Genomic DNA, 25,042 nt, shown 5'->3' with positions numbered 1-25,042 from the left:
AGTTGTTTATAGTTATACCTTTACTATGACACTGTGTTTAAGTATCTCAAAACCCTAATTATAAGTCTCATATGAGACTTCCTTGGTGCATGCATAAATTGATTCAAAGTTTATACTGTAAAAGACAAATCATGTCTTGTATTTGTTAACTAAATTAATTTTCCTATAAGTTAAGTTATTGATAACCAATAAAATTAGTCGGTAAATCATCTTTATTATCAACACCCTCATTACTAATAACACTATATAAATGTAGAGGAGTGTTATGGTTTGCATCCGAGTAAACCGTAATCATGTAAAAGCTCAAGGCATATTTCCTTTGACTAAAACAACCCCCAATAGGAATTTTATTAAACATTTGGACCAAATGTAAAACTTTTTATACATAATGGAACCAAACATCCATGAAAAGAGTATATTGTTTGAGACTTTTTTTTTAAACAATTGTATTTATATGTACGATAAAATAAATAAACTACTTTTTAAGTGAAAATGTAACATTATATTTTGACATATTTTTCATTATAGGTAAAAATAAAGTGCACTCTCATTATCAATAAAAAATATAAGTAGATTGCTATTATAGGTACGAAAAAGATATGTTTCCCTCGGATATCAGATGATGTAATCACCGATGATGACACAATGAGAAATAATAATTGTGATGAGGAGCTAAAGATGTAAAAGGGGAGGAAGAAGTGTTTAGGGATTTTAGTGGTGTTGGATTTAGTGGTGTTGGAACCGAATGAGATGTAAAAAAGAAGAGAGTAAACGGACGAAAGGAATAGGGTGGGTGTCTTTTATTTATTTGTCTTTTAATAACTGGTTTTTAAAAAAAAATAAAAGAAATTAAAATGTCAATGTGGCTAAAGGATTATTCATGTAAGATTTGAAAAGCATATGGACCAATTGCATAAAAAAATTAAAATAGACTAACTTTGTAACTTTTGCTAAATCATAAGGACCATTTATATAATTTTGTATTTCAAAAATAGATATAAAGAGTTTTTAATAAATATTTGGTGGAAAAATAAACACATGAAATCCGGAATAGCTTGTTCACGAGTCGATGGTTATTTTATTTCGGTAAAATGTAAAAAACTAAAAATAATAGGTCAAATATATTTATTCTAAACAAAATATGGTCATTTTTGTAACTTACTATTTCGTGTAGCGTGATTGTTTTCAACACGACGAAAACATTTTTATTATCTATTCAAGATTTCAGACAGACGTGCTCCCTCCCAGTCACATGAATCTCTCTTTGATCTAAAGCACAGAAACAATCAAACCCCCATCGGATCTAACAAGGTGAACTACCGAAGAAACAACAAGTAAACTTACTGCTGCGATTTTCTTTTTTATTGTTCCTCGTCATAATATTGTTATATTGCATTCTATCAATCCGTAGTGGCATCCAGATCCATCTAATCATTTGATCTCTGTTGGGTTTATGTATTTTATTATTTGAATTCCGTTTATTGATTGTGAATAATCAAAATTTAGGTCTCCGTGTTTTAATCTTGATTTTTCTATGATCGGATCAATCAATCAGTGTTTAGTGTCGTATTCCAAAAATTAGATCAAACTGTCGATGTAAATCTAAATCATCGAATCATCGTATATAAAAGTCACTCTCATGGTCTTGTTCTCTCTCTGAAATCAGTTTTCACTTTTTGTTTCTTTGATTGATCAGTCAATCTGCAAATCGCCTAATTTATGTTCCTCGGGCAGTTAAAGTTAAACCCGTATTTTAGACTAAAAATGGTGTGGCGCAAAATCTATGCATAGTTATTGTAGTCTAGTACCTTTAACTGAACCTTGTCAAGTGCCCAATCTTACACGTTTTCTTTGAAGTAATCTCTTTGCATGTTTTTATGTTTCTTAGTTGAATATGGGAGTTGCACAAAAAAGTAATGGCATGGAGGAGGCAACACTTGAGATTGGAATGGGTAAGCTTGCATTATTATGGCAACATACCTGGCTTTTCTTTAAGTACAATTATTATTATATGCCTTAGATGATGTCTCAACTTTCTAATGTTTCTACAGAATATAGAACTGTCTCTGGAGTTGCTGGACCTCTGGTCATCCTTGATAAAGTGAAGGTTGGTTTCTGTGTATCTTTTTTTTTTATACTCATTATTATTCTCTTTATATTATTAAAATTTCAGTTGAAATTGTGATTATTAACCCAATATGAGAATGTTTATACGGGTAAGCCATGTGATTAAGTGATAGTTGCATTTCTGTTTCTATATTTACAGGGACCAAAGTATCAAGAAATTGTGAATATCCGTTTAGGAGATGGATCAACTAGGCGTGGTCAAGTCTTGGAAGTTGATGGAGAAAAGGCTGTTGTTCAGGTAATCTATCTGTCTTCTCTTTGAGGAGAATTGTCATTACAATATGGAAATTATTTTGTCCATTATTATATATATATAAGCAAGGGTATAGTATGTTTGACTTGACATCCCATCATTTACACTTTATTGTTAAATTCCCACCAAATGCATATTTCATTGTTATCTTGAGCAGGTTTTTGAAGGAACATCTGGAATTGACAATAAATTCACCACTGTTCAGTTCACTGGGGAGGTACATTAAATCAGTTGTTGATGAAAAAATGCATTTTGTTCTTTTTATTAATAAAGTGATTCTGAGATGTGCAGGTTTTGAAAACTCCTGTTTCCATGGATATGCTTGGGCGTATATTTAATGGCTCTGGGAAACCAATTGATAATGGTCCTCCTATTTTGCCAGAGGCCTACCTCGATATTTCTGGTAGCATTTTTTTTTTTTTTTTTTTTTTTGTAAAAATTCCATTGGTGTGTGTAAAGTAAACTAGGGTTGCTTGTTGAATTTATGAACACTTTTATATTGTTTCAGGAAGTTCTATCAATCCTAGTGAGAGAACATATCCAGAAGAAATGATACAGACTGGTATCTCAACAATTGATGTGATGAATTCAATTGCTAGAGGACAAAAGATTCCTCTGTTTTCTGCTGCTGGACTTCCCCACAATGAAATAGCTGCACAAATCTGTCGTCAAGCTGGTTTGGTCAAACGCTTGGAGAAAACACAAAATTTGCTTGAGGTAATACTTACTTTCAAATATTCTCCTATATCTTTTCTCTGCAAAAGACATGAATACCCTCCTCGTCCTCCCTCATCAGCAAAAAATAAAATAGCCTAAAGGAGGGCATTCTCATTCGACATTTGATTCCGCTGTTTTGGGGTGTTACAATGACAGGGTGGGGGAGAAGAGGACAACTTTGCTATTGTGTTTGCAGCTATGGGAGTGAACATGGAAACTGCACAATTCTTCAAACGTGATTTTGAGGAAAACGGATCAATGGAGAGAGTGACTCTTTTTTTGAACCTGGTAAGTAACTATTTGTTAATTTGCAATTACAAGATAAGATTGATTTTTTTTTTAATTGTTTTGCATTTACATTTACAGGCCAATGATCCTACGATTGAGCGCATCATTACTCCCCGTATTGCTCTTACCACAGCCGAATATTTGGCGTATGAATGCGGGAAACATGTTCTTGTTATCTTAACTGACATGAGTTCCTATGCCGATGCCCTTCGAGAGGTATTATTTTTGCAAATATGCATTTTCATTTAGGTGTTCTGAAAGCATTTAATGACCATTATACCCTTGTTCTGTCTGTCAATTGCAGGTCTCTGCCGCTAGAGAGGAAGTACCTGGTAGGCGAGGGTATCCTGGGTATATGTATACGGATTTGGCAACAATATACGAGCGTGCTGGACGTATTGAAGGCAGAAAAGGCTCCATCACTCAAATCCCAATTCTGACTATGCCCAATGATGGTCCTAATTTCTTATTATTATTTTGACCTTTTTAGCCTTGTTTGTTTGTTTGTTTTTTCACTTCTCACTGCTTTCTTTAAACTTTTTGGTCATCATTAGATATTACACATCCCACCCCGGATCTTACGGGTTACATTACTGAGGGACAGATATACATCGACCGACAGCTCCATAACAGACAGGTCAGTCAGATTCTAAACTCAACTTTCTGTTCCTGCACTTGTTTTTTAAGATTAAAATTTACTTGTTTGTAAATTGTATCTGTAGATTTACCCACCTATCAATGTGCTTCCATCCCTATCTCGATTGATGAAGGTAAGGTCAAAGTTTTTACCTCATATATGATATTATCTTCTTACTTAAGAATTTAATTTATAGGATTCTATTAAATCAAGTTTGTATTCTTGTAGAGTGCTATTGGTGAGGGTATGACTCGTCGAGACCATTCTGATGTCTCTAATCAGGTGAAATTTCTCACTCTTTGTTATGTATGTAATGTATACAAACCACCCCCTACAATTCCATTCCAATCCTGCATTTGGAATTTGGTTTGCTACTTCAATTTATTACAGAATTAAATTCCCCATGTTTTCTCCCTGCTAAAAATACTCAAATAAACTTTGTATTAATCGTTTGTTACTTTTATGTATATTCAGCTATATGCAAATTATGCCATTGGAAAAGATGTCCAGGCGATGAAAGCTGTGGTTGGAGAAGAGGCTCTCTCTTCTGAGGATTTGGTCTCTCTCTCTCTCTCACACACACACACACATTTACGTTTAGATAATATATATAGAATTATAACAAATTGTTTGTATAAATGGAACACAGCTATATTTGGAGTTTCTGGACAAATTTGAGAGGAAATTTGTGGCTCAAGGGGCGTACGACACCCGGAACATCTTCCAGTCGCTTGATTTAGCATGGACACTTCTGCGGATCTTCCCCCGTGAACTTCTTCACCGTATACCCGCCAAAACCCTTGATGCCTTCTACAGCCGTGAGGCATCCAATTGAAACACACAGGTTTTTGTATCATAGTCAATCTTTCAAGTTTTCCTTTGCCTTGTTTTTTCTAATAAGGGTTGTGTCTCTCTTTGAAGTTATTGAATGCCCAAGATTTGTTCTTTTCTATAAGAGGCAATTACATTATATTTGTGGATGGAAACATACTTTGAACAAGTGACAGATTGGTCCTGAGTTCTTGAATGGTTTTGGTTCATGATATTGGTTTTGACTAACATGATAGCCTTGTACTTTGTATATCTTGGTTTGGGCCTGAAACATCAAAAAAGGATGGGACGAAAATGTGCTATTGGTCCCTTGTCTGTGCAAAATACATGAATGCATTTTCAATCCAATCCCCCAAGTGCCCTTTTACCAAAGCTACTACAATGGTTAACCCCCAACCACTAGTAGTAGTACTACACAAAATCTATCACTATAGTCAACATCTAACTAATGATACGACAACTACCACGTCTATCACACAGTCCAAATCGGACATGTAGTCCACATCCGACATGATACTATGCCGCCACGTCTATCACAACAATCCACATCCGACATATGATATTATGCCACCACGTTTATCACAAAAGTCCACATCCGACGTGATACTATGATACAATGTCTTTCACACAGTCCACATCCAACCTTGTGATACTATACTACCACATCTATAACAACAGTCCACATCCGACATGTGATACTACGCTACCATGTTTTACCACACTCTACATCTGGATACAACACTACAACGTTTATCACATAATCTACACCCGACCTATGATACTATGCTACATCTATCACACAGGCTGCATTCGGCCTATGATACCACATCACCATGTCTAGCACACATTTCACATATGACTTGTGATACTATGCTACCACGTTTATCACACAATCCACATACGACTTGTGATACTACAACTACCATACTATATAATTAATGTATTCTACCATCACTACGTACTTGTCTTGCGACTCATCTATATGAAATGAGTAGTATCCCTAACTACCATATTAGGTGATGTCACCAAAAAATCACCCAATGTATATCTATTTCCATCTATATTGGTGATATCCATCCATCCATTTCTCATTTTGTTGTTTCTATATGGATGGAAGCACATTGATAGGTGGGTACCCATCTATTCATCGTTTTTGGTCTCTCGTATCATCCTTTAGTAACCATAACCAATGATCATACTGCAACTTTATAACCCTACAATCTGTTACACCATAAAATATCAAACATAATTGTTTATTACTCCCGTGTTAGTCGGACATAACTATTTGCTACACCAAGCTTCTTGAAATGGTATTTTGAAATATATATATATATATATATATATATATATATATATATATATATATATATATATATATATTAGAACTCCATTAATCAGTTCCCATATATTTGTCATATGTACATTCTAATCAGAAAACATGGTTCTGCCCAGTTGGTTATTCGCGTCGTTAACATTCAACCATCGCGTCGTGAAGGCGACGAACATAGAACCTTCGATTCTGATTTCATTCAGCCCTTAAACTTCTTAATAACTTCTACATTCAGTCATTATAACAACTTTTGACATGTTACAATCACTTAATCTATCATTCTATGATCTTAATCCATATATGCAAGAGATTACCACATTGGGCTTATCATAAAAACTACATGCATGCATGATCTTAAGGTTATAGTGGTTGTTATAATACCTATGAACATAATCTCCATCTAACATTTTCATAATTATCTCTTAGATTCAACAAAACCACAACATTTCACCATAAAATCAAGAGCTAGATGCTAAGATTATGAGTTCTTACCTTGATTTAAAGGAATAATGCACATGCACTTGAAATCCCCTTGCTACAAGCCTTGTTCTAGCTCTAATACGTGTAATTTCACCTTAATGTGTGTATTTTTTAGAGAGAAATCATAAATGACAAAACATAACTCATTTTTCTATTTTTTAAGTTTGCAGCGTGGTCGCTCCGTGACTTTGCGTTCCCGCATAGATTCTTACCTCAACTTCAAACAACCATAACTACTTCATAAGAACTCGGACTTTGACAATCTTTATATTCATGCATTCGTATTTAAGTCTACAACTTTCTTTCACAATATTTACGCTAAAATGATTATATTTTTATTTATACTTCCATATACCAAAGAGTATACATCATCCATCTTCAAAACAACACGCAATATATGCTTTGCATTCACCATTATAGCAACCTACTTTCACGCTTCAACCTTTACCATTTTCTCATGGGTATTTCCAAGGCTCATTATTCGCAGACACATCCTAATAGTTGTATTACGTGCACACACGGTTAATAATACATCCTTACCAAATGGGTATTACAATAACAGTCCTTATATGGCCCCATTAAGTCCCTTTGTGTGTGTTCCATATAAGGCAATATGGTTTTGTTCATAATTTGAAAAATAAACCCTTATAAAAGGTGAAAGCATGTTGTTATAATGCTTGATCTAGCAATAAGGAGATTAGAAAATGTAACATACCTAAAATTTTAATTTTAAGTGTTGCATTAAATTTTGATGTAAAAGGGTAATTTATTCCAATTGACAAAAAATTATGAAATGGTTTGGTTATTACCTTATTATATGTTAAAATGATATTTAGAAGTTGTTATTAGAATTGTTAGGAATTGATTCGAGTCATTTAGTTGTGTACTATGGATTGTTGGGTGAAGATGGAAACTTGGTTAGGTACCAAAACTTAATCCCAGGTTACACAACATGTAATATGGAGTTAAGTGTATCATAGAGGTTGTTTTGACTTCACACGGTGATATATGTTGCTATTATATAAAAAGGCATTGTATAATGTGAACGCGATGTGTACTTTGGGAGAAACGTTTCGTGTTCAAAAGTATGATGTTAGACTAAGACACCAAAGAATGTAGAATGTGTCGCATAAGGTTACAGGTACACGACATATAATGGCCTTTTGATGAAAATGGCAAAGTACAGTGGTATATCTGAAATTGGCATCATACTAAGTAAAATGTGACATGTAATAAGGGTATTACGTGACATGTTCAAAGTATAATGGTAATCTAAGAAGGGAGATATGACGAACGCACGTGAGTAACACGGTTTACAACAAGATAAGATCTTTAATAAGATAAGGTACGTCATTTGGCCTCATTATTCTAAAGAAATCCCTTGAGCTCTGGGGCTTCTAAATGGCGATTTTAATGTTGTGGAGCTAAACTCTTGAAGGGATTTCAAGGGGATCAAAGATTAAGCTTCCCCCACTTTGAACTCAAGGTAATATACTCCTTTTTAAGCTTAAACAAACTTTGATGGTGGGGTTTGGAGGAATTGTTATGTAACATCTAGTTTTGAAGAACTTCCATTGTTGATTCTTATATTGAGGATTATAGCGTTTTGGTCCCTAAGTTCAATAAAGTATGCAAAAGGAGCCCTAGTGGCATTGTTGTAATATTGGGTCTTCGGAGTACGCCATGCGTGCGTGGTGTACGCTGAGCGGACTAGGGCACGCCCTAGTACGCTGGACATACCTGCTAAATGAGGAAACCCTAATTTTTAGGGTTTGGCTGGTATTTAAGCACTCTTATGGCCTCATTTCACCCACTTTAGTTGCCTCCATCCCTCTCATTTGTTTGTGCAACCCTAGAACCACCTTGAGGAGCCTTTTCAAGGTTAGAAGTATGTTTTTGGTGCCTTAGAAGAAGAAGGAAGGGAGACAAGCTCATCTTGAAGGAGTAGAACATTTGGATCTGGGATTCCTACATCATTTGCAACCATTATAAGGTAAAAATCTTGCAACTTTATCTCTTTATCTCATAGATCTATTTTTGGTGGTTTTATGAAGCTTTTTGGGTCCTAAAATGTTAGATCTTGAATATGGCATGTTCTTGACCTTTGAGTTGTCCTTTCAGACCCTAGGAGGGGTCTTAAGTCATAAAAATGGGTTCCAAGTGGTTAGTTTTGATTCATGCATCTTGTGGGATGTATTAATGGAATAATACCTTGTGTTAAGCACTTAATGGACATGTTAAGTCATAAAGTTGGAGACTTTATGACTCCTAAGAGTATTTTGGCCATGGATCTGAAGTTTGGACATAAGAGCTTAAGCCATTAAGCTCTTAAAATGGATTTTAGGCTTGCGAGGGTACGTCCCACGTACTCGGAGTACGTACTGCGCACGAGGTCAACCACCCCGATGGTGGTCAACCTGTGATGCCTCGTGTACACCCAGTGTACCTCTGCCCCGCGTACACAGTTTGGGTTGACTCGGTCGAGTTGGCTCAATTAGGTTGACTCGGTTGGGTTGACTCAGTTTACTTATGGACTTTGACCAAGTTTTACCTCAAGGGTATTTTGGTACTTTGGGATTTTGATGGATATTGATCACTTGGATGGATAGGTGTTGGTTGGAGCTGAGATTCGGAGTCGGGACCTCATCAGCTATGGATCAGATCGAGATGTGAGTTTTCCTCATTGTGCTTGTGGGTCGAAGGCACCAAGGCTGGCCCATTGGATTGTTATCATGGTTTATCGCATGTTGGTATGTTGTAGTGATCTGTTAGATCTGTACCCTATTATATAGGATGATTCCATGCTTACTGATCGGTAGATCTTCTTCTAATCCGCTTCCTAAGTATATGTTTATCTGTGGTATATGTAGTCGTAGTGTGGGTGGGTTGAGACTGTGTTGCTTTGTGCTGACAGTCAGCAAACTCGTTAATGTTTATATCGAAATCTTGTTATGGTTTACTGGGCTTATATGTGTATTGGATATGTATATGCTGACATGGTGTGTGTGGTTGTGTTGAGGCGGACCAATTTAGACTGAAGTCCAAGAGAACCAGGGCATCCCGGATAGACTGCATTCCTGAGGGGCGTACCAGTTAGGCCGAAGGCCCGGAGAACGTTCCAGATAGACTGAAGGGCTGATGAGGCGTACCAGTCATGTTGAAGGTTATGTGAGCGTACTAGATATACTATAGGTCGGTGGGGCGTTCCAGTCAGGCTGAAGGCTCTGTATGCATGTTGTTGTTTGTATATGTTATCTGTTGTGTGGTGGTATTTTGGGGGGAACTCACTAAGCTTTGTGCTTACAGTTTTGGTTTATGGTTTCAGGTACTTCAGTGGACCGTGGCAAGGCGAAGGCATGACCGTACACATCCTTGATTTTCAACTGATTTGATCTTGGGAGACTCTAATTTTAAATAATGTTTTGAAAACAATGGTTTTGTAAAACTTCTATTAGACAAAAGGGTTGTCTGAAAAGTTTTAAATTTGTTGAATTTTTGGGATGTTACATGTTAGAACTTAGTCTAAATTCCTAGAGTTTCTTATATGATGTTGTAAAAGGTATGGAGGTTGTGATTTCAAGTTTGTATGGTGAAGCCATAGTGAAATTAAACTTATTACTTAATGAAATTTGTGGATTTTAATGTGAAAGGCTCAAACCCTAACTTATTGAAATTGTTGGAAACTTGAAATTAAGCTTATGACTTAATGAAATAAGTCATATATATGAGATATTTCATGGAGCATAATTAGTTTTGTTGAAACAATATATAAATGAAAAGTTTATGTGATCAAGTGAATTATTATATTGAATATGGGTTGGAAATAAGTTATTTATGGATTAAGACATGTTGTTAAAGGGCTTAATGTGCCACTTGAATAGTTTTTGGCAAGGGAATTGATCAAGTGCACCACGTGAAGGCGAGAAACCAAGGTGATAGTTAGTTTTCACTACTATTAATGTGAGTTATATGTAACTTTTCTTAGGGATACATGGATGATGTTATTAAGAATTATGCTTAAAGATACTCTTTATAAGAGTAAGTAATGTGTGCTTATGTGAAATTGAAAAATGATAAGAGTGTGATATTAATTCATACTAAATGTTTTAAGGAGTAAATGTTTATTATGAGAAATTATTTATGATATGTATGTTGTAATGGGTTTTGTGAAGCTAAAAACCGATCTTTTTTATAAAACAATTTTAAGCGGTAAACGGAAAACTTTAAAAACAACTAGTTTATTTTTAGACCATTTTAACAATACCACCAAGAGAATCCAATTACATGAACTAGAAAGATTATGACAACCATATGATTTAAAAAATATAACCTTTGAAGACTTTGATCCCACTTGGTTTTGGGGAGTTAATAAGATGGCAAAAACTCAAAAATAGAGTTTCTCTATAATGTATCCACTGACAAGTATAAGTCTCCAAGAATGCTAGTTCTCATCTTATATGAAGTACTTCGTAAGCCTTTAAGTACTTATCACAATGAAGTACTAAAGAAGAAGCACTTCTAAGCACTATTTTCTCACTATACTTCAAAAGATAGCAAGGGAAGGGGAGGGAGAAGTAGCTACGACTTCTAGAAAGGAAGAGAGAAAAAGATTCAAAAACTAACTTCAAAAGAGAAGCCTTTGGTCTCTTTATGTTTTTACACACAACTACTAAGAATCATACCCTTACATAAGTCAAAGGTAAGGTGTTTAGACTGTATGGAGTGTGTAAGAGGGAAGCTTGCAAGCAAGCTTCACCTCTCACCCAAGATTTCATCCATAAGGACAGGAGTGGGACCATTTTGACTGTATTACACTTATACTTATTTAATACATGTACAAAGTATAATTATTTTATTTAATGAACTCTAAAGATTCCAAAACTTTGTACATGACATATTAAATCATATCATATGAAATAATAGTTAGTAGCTTCCTTAGAAAACATTATTTTCATAAAATAATATTTATTTCCTAATTAAATACAAGAGTTATATTTATTTAATAATAATCAAATTAATAATAAATATTCAATAAGTGACAACTTGCTAAAGGTGTGACCCTATAGAATCATATGTTATTGACAAAGATCATTCTTGAGCATATAGATTCAATAATCTCCCACTTGCACAAGACTCATTGTAGATTGACATAGACATTGGTTGACGTCTAACAATAGACCAATTCCCCCAACAATGCACGAAGAGGTTCCATCTAGCAAATACCAATTTCCAAGTGCTCCAAAGACATAATTGGTTGTAAGGTGTGGTGTCAGTTATTCCTTTGCCATATACATCATGTTGAACATGAGACATGAATCGCAATCAATATTTTATGGTGTTTAACTTTTAGTAAGGCCTTAGATGTCTAACTCTCAACGAATAAGAGAAACAAATATTTTCTTGACGACATACACCTTTTTCATAGTTTGTTTGTACCCAATGATGGTCTTTATAGTTGTACGGTTACGAACAATGTTGAACCATGTCAAAGCACAATATTTCCTTATACTTAATTCCATAATATGTATCTCAAGTCGAAGAATACAAAGATACCATCTTTATTAAAACATCACTCATGACTACTATCCATGAAGTGATCTTGATATGGGTCATGTCCAATACTTATTCCCTAATCAAGTATCTATGAAGTTGGTAGAAACTCTTTGCTATTTTCATAACAGTGAAAATCAACCAATCCATTCATATTAGTCTTACTTCATAGATGCTCCCACAATAAAGAACGACTATATAACCATGTTATTTAAGGATTAAACATGCTAATATAGAACACAATGATTATTTAATGAAAAGACTATATCTAGTATATCAAGTCATTACAAAATATGTTGTTTATATCGTTCCAATATCCAAATACTACATTTCAATCAAATATATCCACTTAGAACAACAAGTTCCTATAGTACCAGCGTGACATTCATGCTTTTACTAATGAAGGAAATTTGTTAAGTAGATTTGACAAACTTGATTTGTATAATATTTGTATATTAACATTTTTTTTCATATATATATATATATATATATATATATATATATATATATATATATATATATATATATATGTCCCGTATGTAAAGAAAACACTTAAGAATGTTTTAGATGCTTAAACATGAGTTAGATACTAGTATCACGTAATGGGATTACTCATAGTCATAAATGAACTAATCATTTAAGCATCTTCATATGTGGTTCCCCGAAAAACAATGTATCATGACCCTATAGTGTAACTATAATTAAAATCAACATGGAACTCCTATCCATGTAACTTTTTCTTTATTCATAATGAGGATACACCCTATTGCGATCGAGATGTTGGGCTTTAGTTCAAAAATAGCTTTATAAACTAAAAAAATATGGCAACGGAAGACTTTAATTTTGAAATAACATAAACATTTTATACCCACCAAGGATCTTCTTGCAAGTTATAGAAAGATTAAAAACACCAACCATAGAAAGGATTAAAAAATAACAACCTTTGTAGTTCTTTGGGTCCTCTTGGGAGGCTTGGAAGTTGATGAAGAATGTGGAATCGTTGAGACAACAACAATGACTCAACTTGATATAGATGCTAGTCCAAAACTCTTAAACTCTTAAGCTTTAAGTTCATAACCAATATGAACTTAAAGAAGGCATGAGGATGCAAGTATTCTTGAAGAAAAGAACAAAAGGGAGAGAGTAACATGATCTAAGCATGTTACGGTTTTAAGATGGAGGAATGGAGCAAACCATTCAAGAATGCAAGCCTCTTATATATATATATATATATATATATATATATATATATATATATATATATATATATATATATATATATAAATTGAAAGTATTAACCATTAGGTCTTAACACTTTAAGCACATATGTCCTTATGTCATAAACATGACTCCCATGCTTCATTTCTTTTGAATAAACTAATGGAAAGCCCATGACTCCTTTCTTTTCCTCTAATTTTCGGAATTATATATATAAAAAGAAGAGTTAGTTTAAATTTTATAAACTCACATTTTATAAAATGTAGACTTTGTCTTTTGAGTAAAAGACAAAAGGGTTTCAACTAGTCCAAAAAGTTGTACACAACTTATTAATTCATACCATATGAATTATGTAATATTACTTGCTAATAAAAATTATTATTTCCATGAAATAAATAATTTCCAATTTAATTATAAGAGTTTTATTGAATATTTATTAAAATTAATTTCTAATAAATAATCAATTATATCAAGTTGTTGTTAGTGTGACCCATTAGTATCATATGTTGATTAGCAATTTCACTTTAATATGACTCTTGAGCATACTAGACCTTTCAATCTCCCACTTGCGTAAGACTCATGTAAGACTGATATAGACAATGGTGAACGTCTAGCAATATTTCATTGCCCCCAACAACATACGAATTTTTGCCATTCTATCAATGCCCAATTCCCAAAAAGGTCAAAGCTACAATTAGTATATAAGGTAAGTTTATCAGTTATCCATTTGCTACAGACATCATGTTGAACATGAGATACGGATCGCGATCAATCTCATTAGTTGTTCAACTTTTGGTAAGGCGCCATAGATGTCTAACTGTCAACACATAAGAGGAACAAATCCCATATTGACTACATAAGACTCTTGTAGAGTTCACACCATACCTAAAAATGGATTTTATATCTGCCCGGTTAAGGAACAACATTTGACCATATCAAAGCATAATACTCCCTACACTTAAGTCCCAATATGTATCTCAGGTGTTACAGATACAAAGATAGTGCCTTTTAATCAAGTATCATTCATGATAGCGATCCATAAGATGATCTTGATGCGGGTCAATTCAATACTAGTTCTCAAACAAGTATCTATGAAACTTGATTACAACCACTTGCCTACTTTCATCTAGTGAGAGTCAACCAATCTAATTCATATTAGTCTTACTTTATAATTGCTCCCACAATTATAACCAACTATGAACCTTTAGAATAATTACATTATTCATGGATTAAACATGTTAATATATAACACAACAAGTATTAATGTGATAACTATATCCCAATATATCATAACATTATCTAATAGTTGTTGTTATAATGTTCCAATATCCAAATATCAAATCCAAATCAAAAGCCCATTTCTAGAATAATAAAGTCTTATAGCTGAAATGTGACCATTCATACTTAGCTCAAAAGAATGACTTTATCAATGGATCTGACAAAAATTAATTTGTGTGAATTCTGTGAATACTATCAATCCCATACTTAACTTTACTCTAAGTATGGTTAAATGTCTTGGAGAATATGATTGGTGTTCTTTCGTGACAGAGAGTCTCTTAGCTAGATTAAGTATACTCTCGAAGTCACAAAGATTTCTATGTGATCCTTGAATGGCAGAAATCAACATAGTTTTTTTTCAATGATCTCATTCATCCAATCATATTTGAATTCAACTTCTAAAGTAGTGTATTCTTATTTTGGAGTAGATTGTGTCATTATGTTTTGCTTGGACCTCATTCCAACAAGACTTACCCTTCATTCCATAATGAAGTCAAAATCCAAATATAATTCATAATTAGTTATCATATGTTTAGAAATTAACATCTTGTGTAGCTCTTTCCATAAAGATCCTTTCTAAACTGATTGTCTCATATACATTCTCTTAGTTCTTCTAAAGTACTCTTAGAATGTTTTCTTAGTCATCCAGTGCATGATCAAATACCATGTCCTATGTATAATATGGCGTAAATGATGAATTCATTTTCCAAGCAAATAGAATATAAATCATTTCATCTAGTTCAAGATTATGAGCTATGTATTTTTGAGGCTAGCTCAAAATTGTGCCATATGACAATGCCAAGAATTCTCCAAAAGAATCTTGTGTCTTGATCCCTTTCAAGATATTGCAAATATACGCATAAGGACATGAAACTTTTAAAATTCATTTTATTCATCCCTTATAGATTTTACATTCCAAGAATGTATCTTCTCCTTCCTAAGTCTTTCATTTTAAAAACACTTTCCGAGTCAAGGTGAAAACGACCTTGCTTAGTCAGAATGTGATTTCAAATGATTAAGTATGTCTCATTCATACGAGATTAGGAATTTTAATATGCTCCCACTAGTTCTTAGTAAACACACATGTTCTATTCATTTTGATGTAAAAACATACCTTGTGGTTTTACATTAAAGTGATGATTACAACATTTAGATGTTTGCTTTATATCCACAAGTGGATCTTAAGCTCTACACATTTTGTTTAGGATAACATGGATTAAGAAAACATCCAAGCTAAGCTATATAGATATCTTCTAGTACATGTCTATTAAGAAAAGCGGTGTTTCTTGAAATATATTTGCTATCTCATATTAAGAATATGAATTTATAGTAAATAATATCCTTGTTGATCTAGTCATAGCTACTTGTGAAAAAGGTTTGATCACAATCAATGTCATGAGTATGATGAGGACCATAGTCAATGACATGAGTATGAGAGAATCCTTTTACTACAAGTCTTGCTTTAAATGTGTATGGTTATCCATGTAATTTATTCTTTCTAGAAGCATTATTTACTCCTTCTAGCCTTGTTATAGGGATAAATTTAATCAAGCTCATACTTGATTCTCATACATGGATTACATCTCATGTTCATGACTCTAAGTCATTTATCAGATTCGAGATCTGACATAGCATCTTGGTATTTGATGGATTTTCCAAAAACCGTCAATAAAAGCTCATCAATGAGAGATTCCACATTTCTCAAGTCATAGATGATTTCTACCATTAATGCGAACAATTTGTGTTTGTGAATAGCTATTATTCAAGTTTAACAATCCATGTTAAAACTAGTGTCAACTATTACTACGTAAGGTTATGGTTCTTGAGGTGCTTCAAGTTCCATGTACCTCCCACTTACTTTGTCATTAGAAGTTTGATTTCTACTAACTTAGATTTCACAAGAATAAGAGAAGTTATTCTTGGTGGGGTTGCATATGATAATCTAAGCCACATTTAGAGTATTATACAAATATGTATTTAGTAGATTATGGGTTTAGAAGCTTTGGTCCAACATCAGCTTCAAATCCACAAAACATTAAGTAAGATGAGGATGGAGCCCTTCCATACTAAATCTTATAAAGTGTTTAATCTACTTATTAGTTGGTATTTGTATTCAAGATACAATTAATAGTGATTGAAGTATTATCCTACAGAGATTAAAGGAGGATATTTCTATCAATTCGAAAGTAAATCATACCAAGTAAGATTTAATTCATCCTTTATTATCATTAAGGCCTTAGATGGTTCTTACCGGTTTGTATCTCAACTTTTGAAACCTTCAACAAGATTTCACAATGATGCTTTACCACGTAAAATATAATTAAAACTAATATAGTTGTTAATAAAGTTGATTTGGTATCTTTTTCTTAATCTCAGACATTCATTAGAAAGAAAGTCATACACCAAAGTGTATAGTTCCTTAATTATTTTCTCTACACCTTAGTGAAAATATCACTAGGAATCCTTTACATATAAATAAAGTTCACATATGTCAAATAAACTACATTATTTTCCTTCAAAGATCTCTATCTTGAAGTTGGAATATGTGAATTCCATTTATATAATAAAGATAACAATGTCAAAGATGAGTTTGATTGTAACATCCCAAAATCCAAGACCAAAAATTTCATTTTTAATTTAATAATTCATAAAACAGATTATCAAAAACATCATTGAGTTATCCCATATCATAAAAACCCATAAGTCATATGTCTCAAAACAAGTCATAATAATGTCAGAGTACAAATCCCAAGATCATCATAGTGCGGAAAATAGTGGTGTGATGTGCTGCAGTCATGTCGGCTCCTTTCCCTTCGAAGAAGAAGTACCTGAAACCAAAACTGAAAACTGTAAGCACAAAGTTTAGTGAGTTCCCCCATTATACCACATACCATATAATCATATAACGCCTAGCATATCTGAGTGCTAGCCTCCCCTTCGGTCTCTTTCAACCGGTAACTGCCTAGCATATCTGGGTGTTGGCCTCCCCTTCGGTCTCTTTCAACCGATAACCGGGGGATTTTTCACCCCCTACCACTACCACATAATACCCTAGCATAAACATATAAATCATATACAGCCTAGCATATCTGGGTGCTGGCCTCCCCTTCGGTCTCTTTCAACCGGTAATCGGGGACTATTTCACCTCCTACCACTATCACATAATAACATGACATACTAGCACATAAAGCATAACAGATAGTGGCATACCAGACAACTATTACAAAGACAATCATCTCAACTATAATCAATACTAGTGGGTCTGCATTGGTGCCTTCGACCCACTCCTACTGGAAGGTAACTCACCTCGATAACTGGGAATAGCTGCAAGGACTCCTGCTCTGAAATCAACCCCTCTCAGACTCCTACACATAAACATTTCCTTTAATTATCCTTCCGTACTCATGACCCCTTAAGGGTCAACTTTGGTCAAAGTCAAAGTCAAAGTCAACATCCTAGTCAAAGTCAACATTTTGTTTAAAGTCAACATCCTGGTTGACTCAACTCGCCGAGTTAGTCCATCAACTCGTTGAGTTCCATGAATCATAAAACCTTGAAATCGCGATCCAACTCGTCGATTTCTTTCACAACTCTTCGAGTTCCTCCTATCCATAGAATCGGGACTTCTCAAATCAACTCATCGAGTTTTCACCCTTTACATACTCAGAATTCTTTGACTCAACTCGTCGAATTCCTCTATGGATTCGACAAGTTCTATTGAGCCATCTTAATAGATTAAGCTCTTATCCCTCAAATCTAAGCCCCATACTTCATCTACATACCGAAAGCGTCCTTTTGAGGGTAAAGTTTCCAATTTTATCCGTTGATAACCCTTCTTAATGGGTTTAGCTCAAACCCTAACTCTTTAAGACCTAAATCTTGACCCAAAAGCCATAATACTTCACACTAAAGCATAACAATTGAGATCTAGGCCCTAGACACCATATGAATACGTAAAGTCCCTGACTTTCCCACCATGCATGGCCTTTTGGAGCTTAAAAGGCCAAAATGACACCTTAAAGCTTGCATGGGGCTTCCATGGCCATAAAGTTTGCACCTTTATGCCATGAAACCCCTTCTAGAACCCAGATCTGAAAGAGTAATCACTTGGGATGTCCAAGTCTCAAAAGCTAGCAATCTTGGACCAAAACATGGAGAAATCACTCCAAAACTAGATCTAAACATTGAATAGACAAGATAGGAACTTTATACCTCCAATGAACCAGAAATGGAGCTCAACTTCTGGACCTACTCTTCTCCTTCACTTCCTTGCTCCTTCTTCAAGTCTCTTCTTCTTCAAAACCTCAATAAAGCACCAAGAATGGCTCAAAACTCACAAAAATGTATTAGGGTTTCGTGGCTAGGGTTTGGGACGATGGAGGCTGTAAATGAGACCAACCTTTGGAGGTTAAGGTGTTTAAATAGGGTGCCAAACCCTGAAAAATAGGGTTTCATTCTGTCAGCCCTACTCGTCGAGTAGACTTTAAGTTCCGCCTCCAAAATCCATTCCTACTCGACGAGTTTGGGGCCTCCAACGCGTCGAGTTCCTGTACAAAAATAAATAAATCTTATTTAAAATACATACCAGGAACCGGGCATTACATTGATTTAAAACAAGTTTAAGTCAAAAGTGTTTGCATATAGAACTTAATTTTATTCACAAAATGTTGATATTTACTTCACAATTCTATTAAGAGATCTAGTCTCATAGATAGAAGTTAATCAGTTCAGAATATGAATATCATCATTATGAAAAACGATTGAGTAAATTATCAAACATTTGAATAAACTAACTGAGACATAAATTTAGACATGCTAAATTAAAACATACATTGTTCCAAAACAAATATTGTTTTACATTACAAGTAATTTATGTTATAAGCATAAATAATAAACTAAAGTCCGAGAGTGTAGTTCCAACTTGGTTGTGCTCGGCTGGTTAATCTTCAATAAATATCTGCAAGCTATTTACAAATATTATATTAACATTTACGTACCAAGTACCTAAGTGTTACATGAAAAGTATGAATTCTATCTAGTAGATACAAAAAGTACTAGTCTCTTCCAAACTTTCTTTCCAAATAAGAGGAGTAAATCCTCTTCCAGTGTTCAGTTTCTTCTCAAAAGAAACAAGATCCATCTATGTGGGCCTTAGTAGATTTCTTGGGTTTAAAGGTGTTCAGTCCATAAAACATGGGCCTACTGGATCACACAATGTGATTCTTTTAGCCTTGCATTATTCCAATGTTTAAACTAGCTTTAAATAAAATATCATTGTATTTATTGGAATATTGTTTGACCTTTTATATCATCAAATATATGTTTAAGTTATCCTAGACTTCCTAGAAGTCATGAATAACTATTCCTAGCTTGATGTTAGAAGCATCTTTAGCATCACAGTGATGCCTTTACTATGTATCATTTTCAGGTTTATTGCTCAAAGCAAATAGTTTAGGACTAGGACCTTTAAGTGCATACAATTTCATATCTCTTACGAGATTGTTTCTTAAGACATGAACACATTCATTGAAGTTGTATCTACTGAATGTTATTGTTTCATTAAGTCATTAAAGAAAATGACAATTCATGATAATGAGAATGGATTATTTAACTACAAAATTTTAACAAAATTCATTTGGTATTTTCAATATTTAATCTTTAATAATTAATACCTTTTTAGTTTCCAAAAACATTAATTACTCAAATCTAGGATCCAAGTTGCAAAACAAATAAATGGTTAGGTATCATTTATCTCATCCATTTGAATTCAACCCAGTAGATATCGATTATCAGTTATATATTTCTATATAATTCCTAGATTTATGAGATCTCTAATAACAAATTTAATTAGTCATGTTTGATCTCATCTATGCCTCAGATTTCTCTTGCTTCGGTATCCTTTATCACAAAAGATTTCTGATCAAATCATCCAATTTGAAAACTTGTGTAACCGGCCTATAACTTGGTTATAGAAATCACGAAGACACCTCGGTCATCAAAAGACAACACTAAGAGGTTAAATATCATTTATCACACTAATGCATACAAGAGATGTATGAGTGTTCTTCAAAATGATTGCACAGATTTGATGTTTGTAAAATAAGGGTCTTTATATGTTTTATAATTCTAGTTTAAAAACATATGATATCATGGTTATTACATGCATATAATAAACCATGGTATCAATTTTCAAAAGAAAATTACATTTTTAAAGGTTCTATATAAAAAGCTAGTTTTTATATAATTTGACGCAATTCAATTTTAATAACCGATATTAAGTTTGAGTGCATTTGAACCTTTTATATCTTTAATAAAACTTCATTTTATTACTTATATATATATATATATATATATATATATATATATATATATATATATATATATATATATATATACAGTGTTGTAAAACTCGCCGAGTTAGCCGATTACTCCTCCGAGTACTCGCTACTCGGCCCCTTACCGAGGCGACTTACAGAATCCCGAGTACTCCCGGATCGGCCCTTACTGAACTGAGCAGTGTTGTAAACCCGATCAACTCAGTGATTAATATGTATAATATACTTAATGATTTATTATTTAACACACACACACACATGTGATTATTACTACATATATATCTTAAATTTTCAGTAATTATTCATGAAGTGAGACCATTATGTGTTTTTCAGTTTTTGTGTATTCAGATGTCTCTAATTTTGTTATATATTTCAATCAACTTATTATTTTAACCTATGATTTTGACATATATAATTTCCCTAAAAATATTTTTACATGAATTACCGAATCCGAGTACTCGGCGAGTACTCGCTACTCAGTAGTCGGCCGAACAGGTACCGAGTAACGAGTTCTACAACCTTGTATATATATATATATATATATATATATATATATATATATATATATATATATATATATATATATATATATATATGGAGTTTGTATAAGTTACAAAAATCATCATTTTAAAACTTATAATGGAGTATTTCAAAATTTGCCGTTATTAACGATTTTATAAAACCGGGTTTTATTTTTAAAACTAATAACTTGTTACATCTTATGTCTAATTTTGAAAAACCAAACTCCATGTGATGTTTATTTTTTCCAAAATTATTTTAGCATGTGAAAAACTAATTTTATCAACCACACAAAATAATGCATAAAATAAACAACACAGACATGCATAAAAAAGATATGTGCATAAACATAACCAACTAATAACATTTTTGTGAGCCAATATAAAAATGTCAAGTCCATTCCTAAAGGGACATTTAAGGGGACCAAAAATATTATTGTAATGTTGTTGAAGAAGCTCCCACTTGAGTAAACACCTATTGCTTGCAAAAGATTGGAAAAACTTCATGAATGCTAAAATTCAGCAACTGTCGCTAAAAGTCCAACAGCCCTTTGTTAACAGCATTAGTGACACTTTTCAGAAAATGTCACTGAAAATCCTGCACACTTTTTAGACTCGAAAATTGCTCTTTTGTCTTCAAAAATGGTTCCAACTTCATTTTTTGTTACATTTTTGTATAAATAAATTATTTCTAAAAACTAACCTATTACTTTACAAAAATAAACAAGAAAACTAATCTATTTAATTTATTACATACCATATGAATAAATAAATTATTACAAGCATTTTTAAAAAACAACCAACACAACAACATAACAAACATAATGGTCATTGGCTAGTTTATGCACATTATACACATCAACATACACATAAAACAACCTTTGTTTTTCTAAGACAACTTTAAATGACAAAAGATGCATGAAACTTTTGTCATATAAAATAACAAATATAAAGTTGTCATAGAAAATATGTATGAACTTATTTTTATAGAAAAAAAACAAGTTATCCATATTCTCCAAAAACTAAGATTTCCAAAAATAAAAAAAAAATCTAACCAAACTTGCAAGGTGGCTCTGATACCAATTGTTGGGTTTTAGTTCAAAAATAGTTTCATAAACTAAAAAAATATGGCAACGGAAGACTTTAATTTTGAAATAACATAAACATTTTATACCCACCAAGGATCTTCTTGCAAGTTACAGAAAAATTAAAAACATCAACCATAGAAAGGATGAAGAAATAACAACCTTTGTAGTTCTTTGGGTCCTCTTGGGAGACTTGGAAGTTGATGAAGAATGTAGAACCTTTGAGACACCAACAATGACTCAACTTGATATAGATGCTAGTCCAAAACTCTTAAACTCTTAAGCTTTAAGTTCATAACCAATATGGACTTAAAGAAGGCATGAAGATGCAAGTATTCTTGAAGAAAAGAACAAAAGGGAGAGAGTAACATGCTCTAAGCATGTTACGGTTTTAAGATGGAGGAATGGAGCAAGTCATTCAAGAATGCAAGCCTCTTATTTATATATATATATATATATATATATATATATATATATATATATATATATAAAGTGAAAGTATTAACCATTAGGTCTTAACACTTTAAGCACATATGTCCTTATGTCATAAACATGACTCCTATGTTTCATTTCTTTTGAATAAACTAATGGAAAGCTCGTGACTCCTTTCTTTTCCTCTAATTTTCGGAATTATATATAAAAAAAGAAGAGTTAGTTTAAATTTTATAAACTCACGTTTTATAAAGTATAGACTTTGTCTTTTGAGTAAAAGGCAAAAGGGTTTCAACTAGTCCAAAAAGTTGTACACAACTTATTAATTCATACCATATGAATTATGTAATATTACTTGCTAATAAAAATTGTTATTTCCATGAAATAAATAATTTCCAATTTAATTATAAGAGTTTTATTGAATATTTATTAAAATCAATTTCTAATAAATAATCAATTATATCAAGTTGTTGTTAGTGACCCATTAGTATCATATGTTAATTAGCAATATCACTTTAATATGACTCTTGAGTATACTAGACCTTTCACGAGGATCATGTCAATCTATTTGGATGTTTACATATATCTAATAGATTGCACTCAACTTTCTTTAAAATACTCTGTAGATTAGCAATATTTCTCTAGTTCTTTGTAAGTACTTTAGAATGCTCCTATCAGTCATATGATGACTAATTCTTGAGTTATACTGGTATTTATTCATCATGCTACAAGGAATACGACTTATCTGGCCTTCATGCGTAACATGGAATACATTCATACTATCTAGCTCAACCATTATACAAGTATTATGACGTATGCTCAAAATCATGTCATGTGGTATTCTTAGAGTCTTATATCTTAAACTCTTCAAGATCTTGACAATTAATGCAGTTTTACTAAATCTTTTAAGTTTCTATGATCTATCTATATAGATCTTTGTTCCAAGAATTTGTATTTGACTAAATACAAGACTAGAAATGTTACTGCGCTCTTACTAGTTTTCTAGTAAACACAAGAGTCGTCTTGATTTATAAACAAATCACACTATGCAATTTATTATAATAAAGAAGATTCTTACTTAGAGATGTTGGCTTTAAACCCAAAGAGATTTTCATCTATGTATGTGTTCTCTTTTGAAAACTCTCTTACTCTTTGTAGTTTACTATATCGAGGAAGATTAATCAATCTATACTTGATTATCATACATAAATACATCTCTATGTGTTCTATTAGTTTCTGATCAACTATTTGAAGAAGTTAAATAATTATTGAAAAACTTGCTAGCTCTAAACTATGATGTATTTAGTTTATGGTTCTTTAACCCTTACAGTTCCATATTGCTCCCACTTAGAAAAAGAACTTTCTAAGTGTATGTCTTCTGGAATGACAATCAAAGGGATTGTAAAAGCTTCATCCTAAACAATCATTTAGGATAGTCTACGTAAATGCAATTAATAGATCTCATGTTTAGTTAAGTTTATTGTCTAACATAAGCTCCATAACTCTATACCTTTTAGATAAGGATAGAGAATTCCATCATTAGTCTAATGAAGTTATTTAATCTACTTGTTTGGTTGGAAATATATATTCAATGCGGAAAACTTTAGGGGATGTTGTGCAGTCATGTCGTGCCCTTCCCTTTCGGACCGAAAGTACCTGAAACCGTAAATATGAAACCGTAAGCACAAAGCTTAGTGAGTTCCCCAAAATACCACATACCAAAACATACACGTGTCATGAGCTACCCCTGCGGTCTTTCCTTGCAATGTCGAGGGCCAAATCCCAGTATTACATATAAGTGTCAAGGGCCAGATCCTGGTCTTTCATACAACTGCCAGGGGCCAGATCCTGGTCTTTCGTACAATTGTCTAGGGCCAGATCCTGGTCTTTCATACAACTGTCAGGGGCCAGGTCCTGGTCTTTCGTACAATTGTCAGGGACCATATCCTGGTCTTTCATGTAA

The 25,042-nt window shown here is 33.1% G+C and overlaps 1 protein-coding gene across 2 annotated transcripts; it reads left to right on the top strand.

Moving 5' to 3' along the window:
• The first annotated feature begins 1,154 nt into the window (after window positions 1-1,154).
• Window positions 1,155-5,081, top strand: LOC145108685 (V-type proton ATPase subunit B 2-like). 2 transcript variants are annotated; one of them, XM_079045757.1, is made up of 15 exons: window positions 1,155-1,311; window positions 1,889-1,952; window positions 2,052-2,107; window positions 2,267-2,365; window positions 2,538-2,597; window positions 2,672-2,783; window positions 2,889-3,097; window positions 3,254-3,385; window positions 3,464-3,601; window positions 3,690-3,840; window positions 3,940-4,022; window positions 4,108-4,155; window positions 4,251-4,304; window positions 4,497-4,580; window positions 4,672-5,081. In XM_079045757.1, the coding sequence occupies exons 2-15, from the start codon at window positions 1,895-1,897 to the stop codon at window positions 4,855-4,857; spliced, it is 1,470 nt and encodes a 489-aa protein (XP_078901883.1). In that variant the 5' UTR covers window positions 1,155-1,311; window positions 1,889-1,894; the 3' UTR covers window positions 4,858-5,081. The 2 variants fall into 2 exon arrangements, with proteins under 2 accessions (XP_078901883.1, XP_078901882.1); XM_079045756.1 differs by having other exon boundaries at window positions 1,167-1,334.
• Window positions 5,082-25,042: the final 19,961 nt, after the last annotated feature.

The sequence above is a fragment of the Lactuca virosa genome, chromosome 4, assembly GCF_052849685.1.
Source record: "Lactuca virosa cultivar CGN04683 chromosome 4, Lactuca_virosa_CGN04683_v6, whole genome shotgun sequence".
Lineage (NCBI taxonomy): Eukaryota > Viridiplantae > Streptophyta > Magnoliopsida > Asterales > Asteraceae > Lactuca > Lactuca virosa.
This window is presented reverse-complemented; position numbering and strand designations above follow the sequence as displayed.

What these genes read in the sequence shown, in the direction of transcription:
- LOC145108685 (XM_079045757.1), top strand. Translation starts at nt 1,895, where the DNA reads ATGGGAGTTGCACAAAAAAGTAATGGCATGGAGGAGGCAACACTTGAG. An exon ending in AACACTTGAGATTGGAATGG is followed by an intron (nt 1,953 to 2,051) that starts GTAAGCTTGCAT and finishes ATGTTTCTACAG; the next exon opens with AATATAGAACTGTCTCTGGA. An exon ending in ATTCTGATGTCTCTAATCAG is followed by an intron (nt 4,305 to 4,496) that starts GTGAAATTTCTC and finishes ATGTATATTCAG; the next exon opens with CTATATGCAAATTATGCCAT.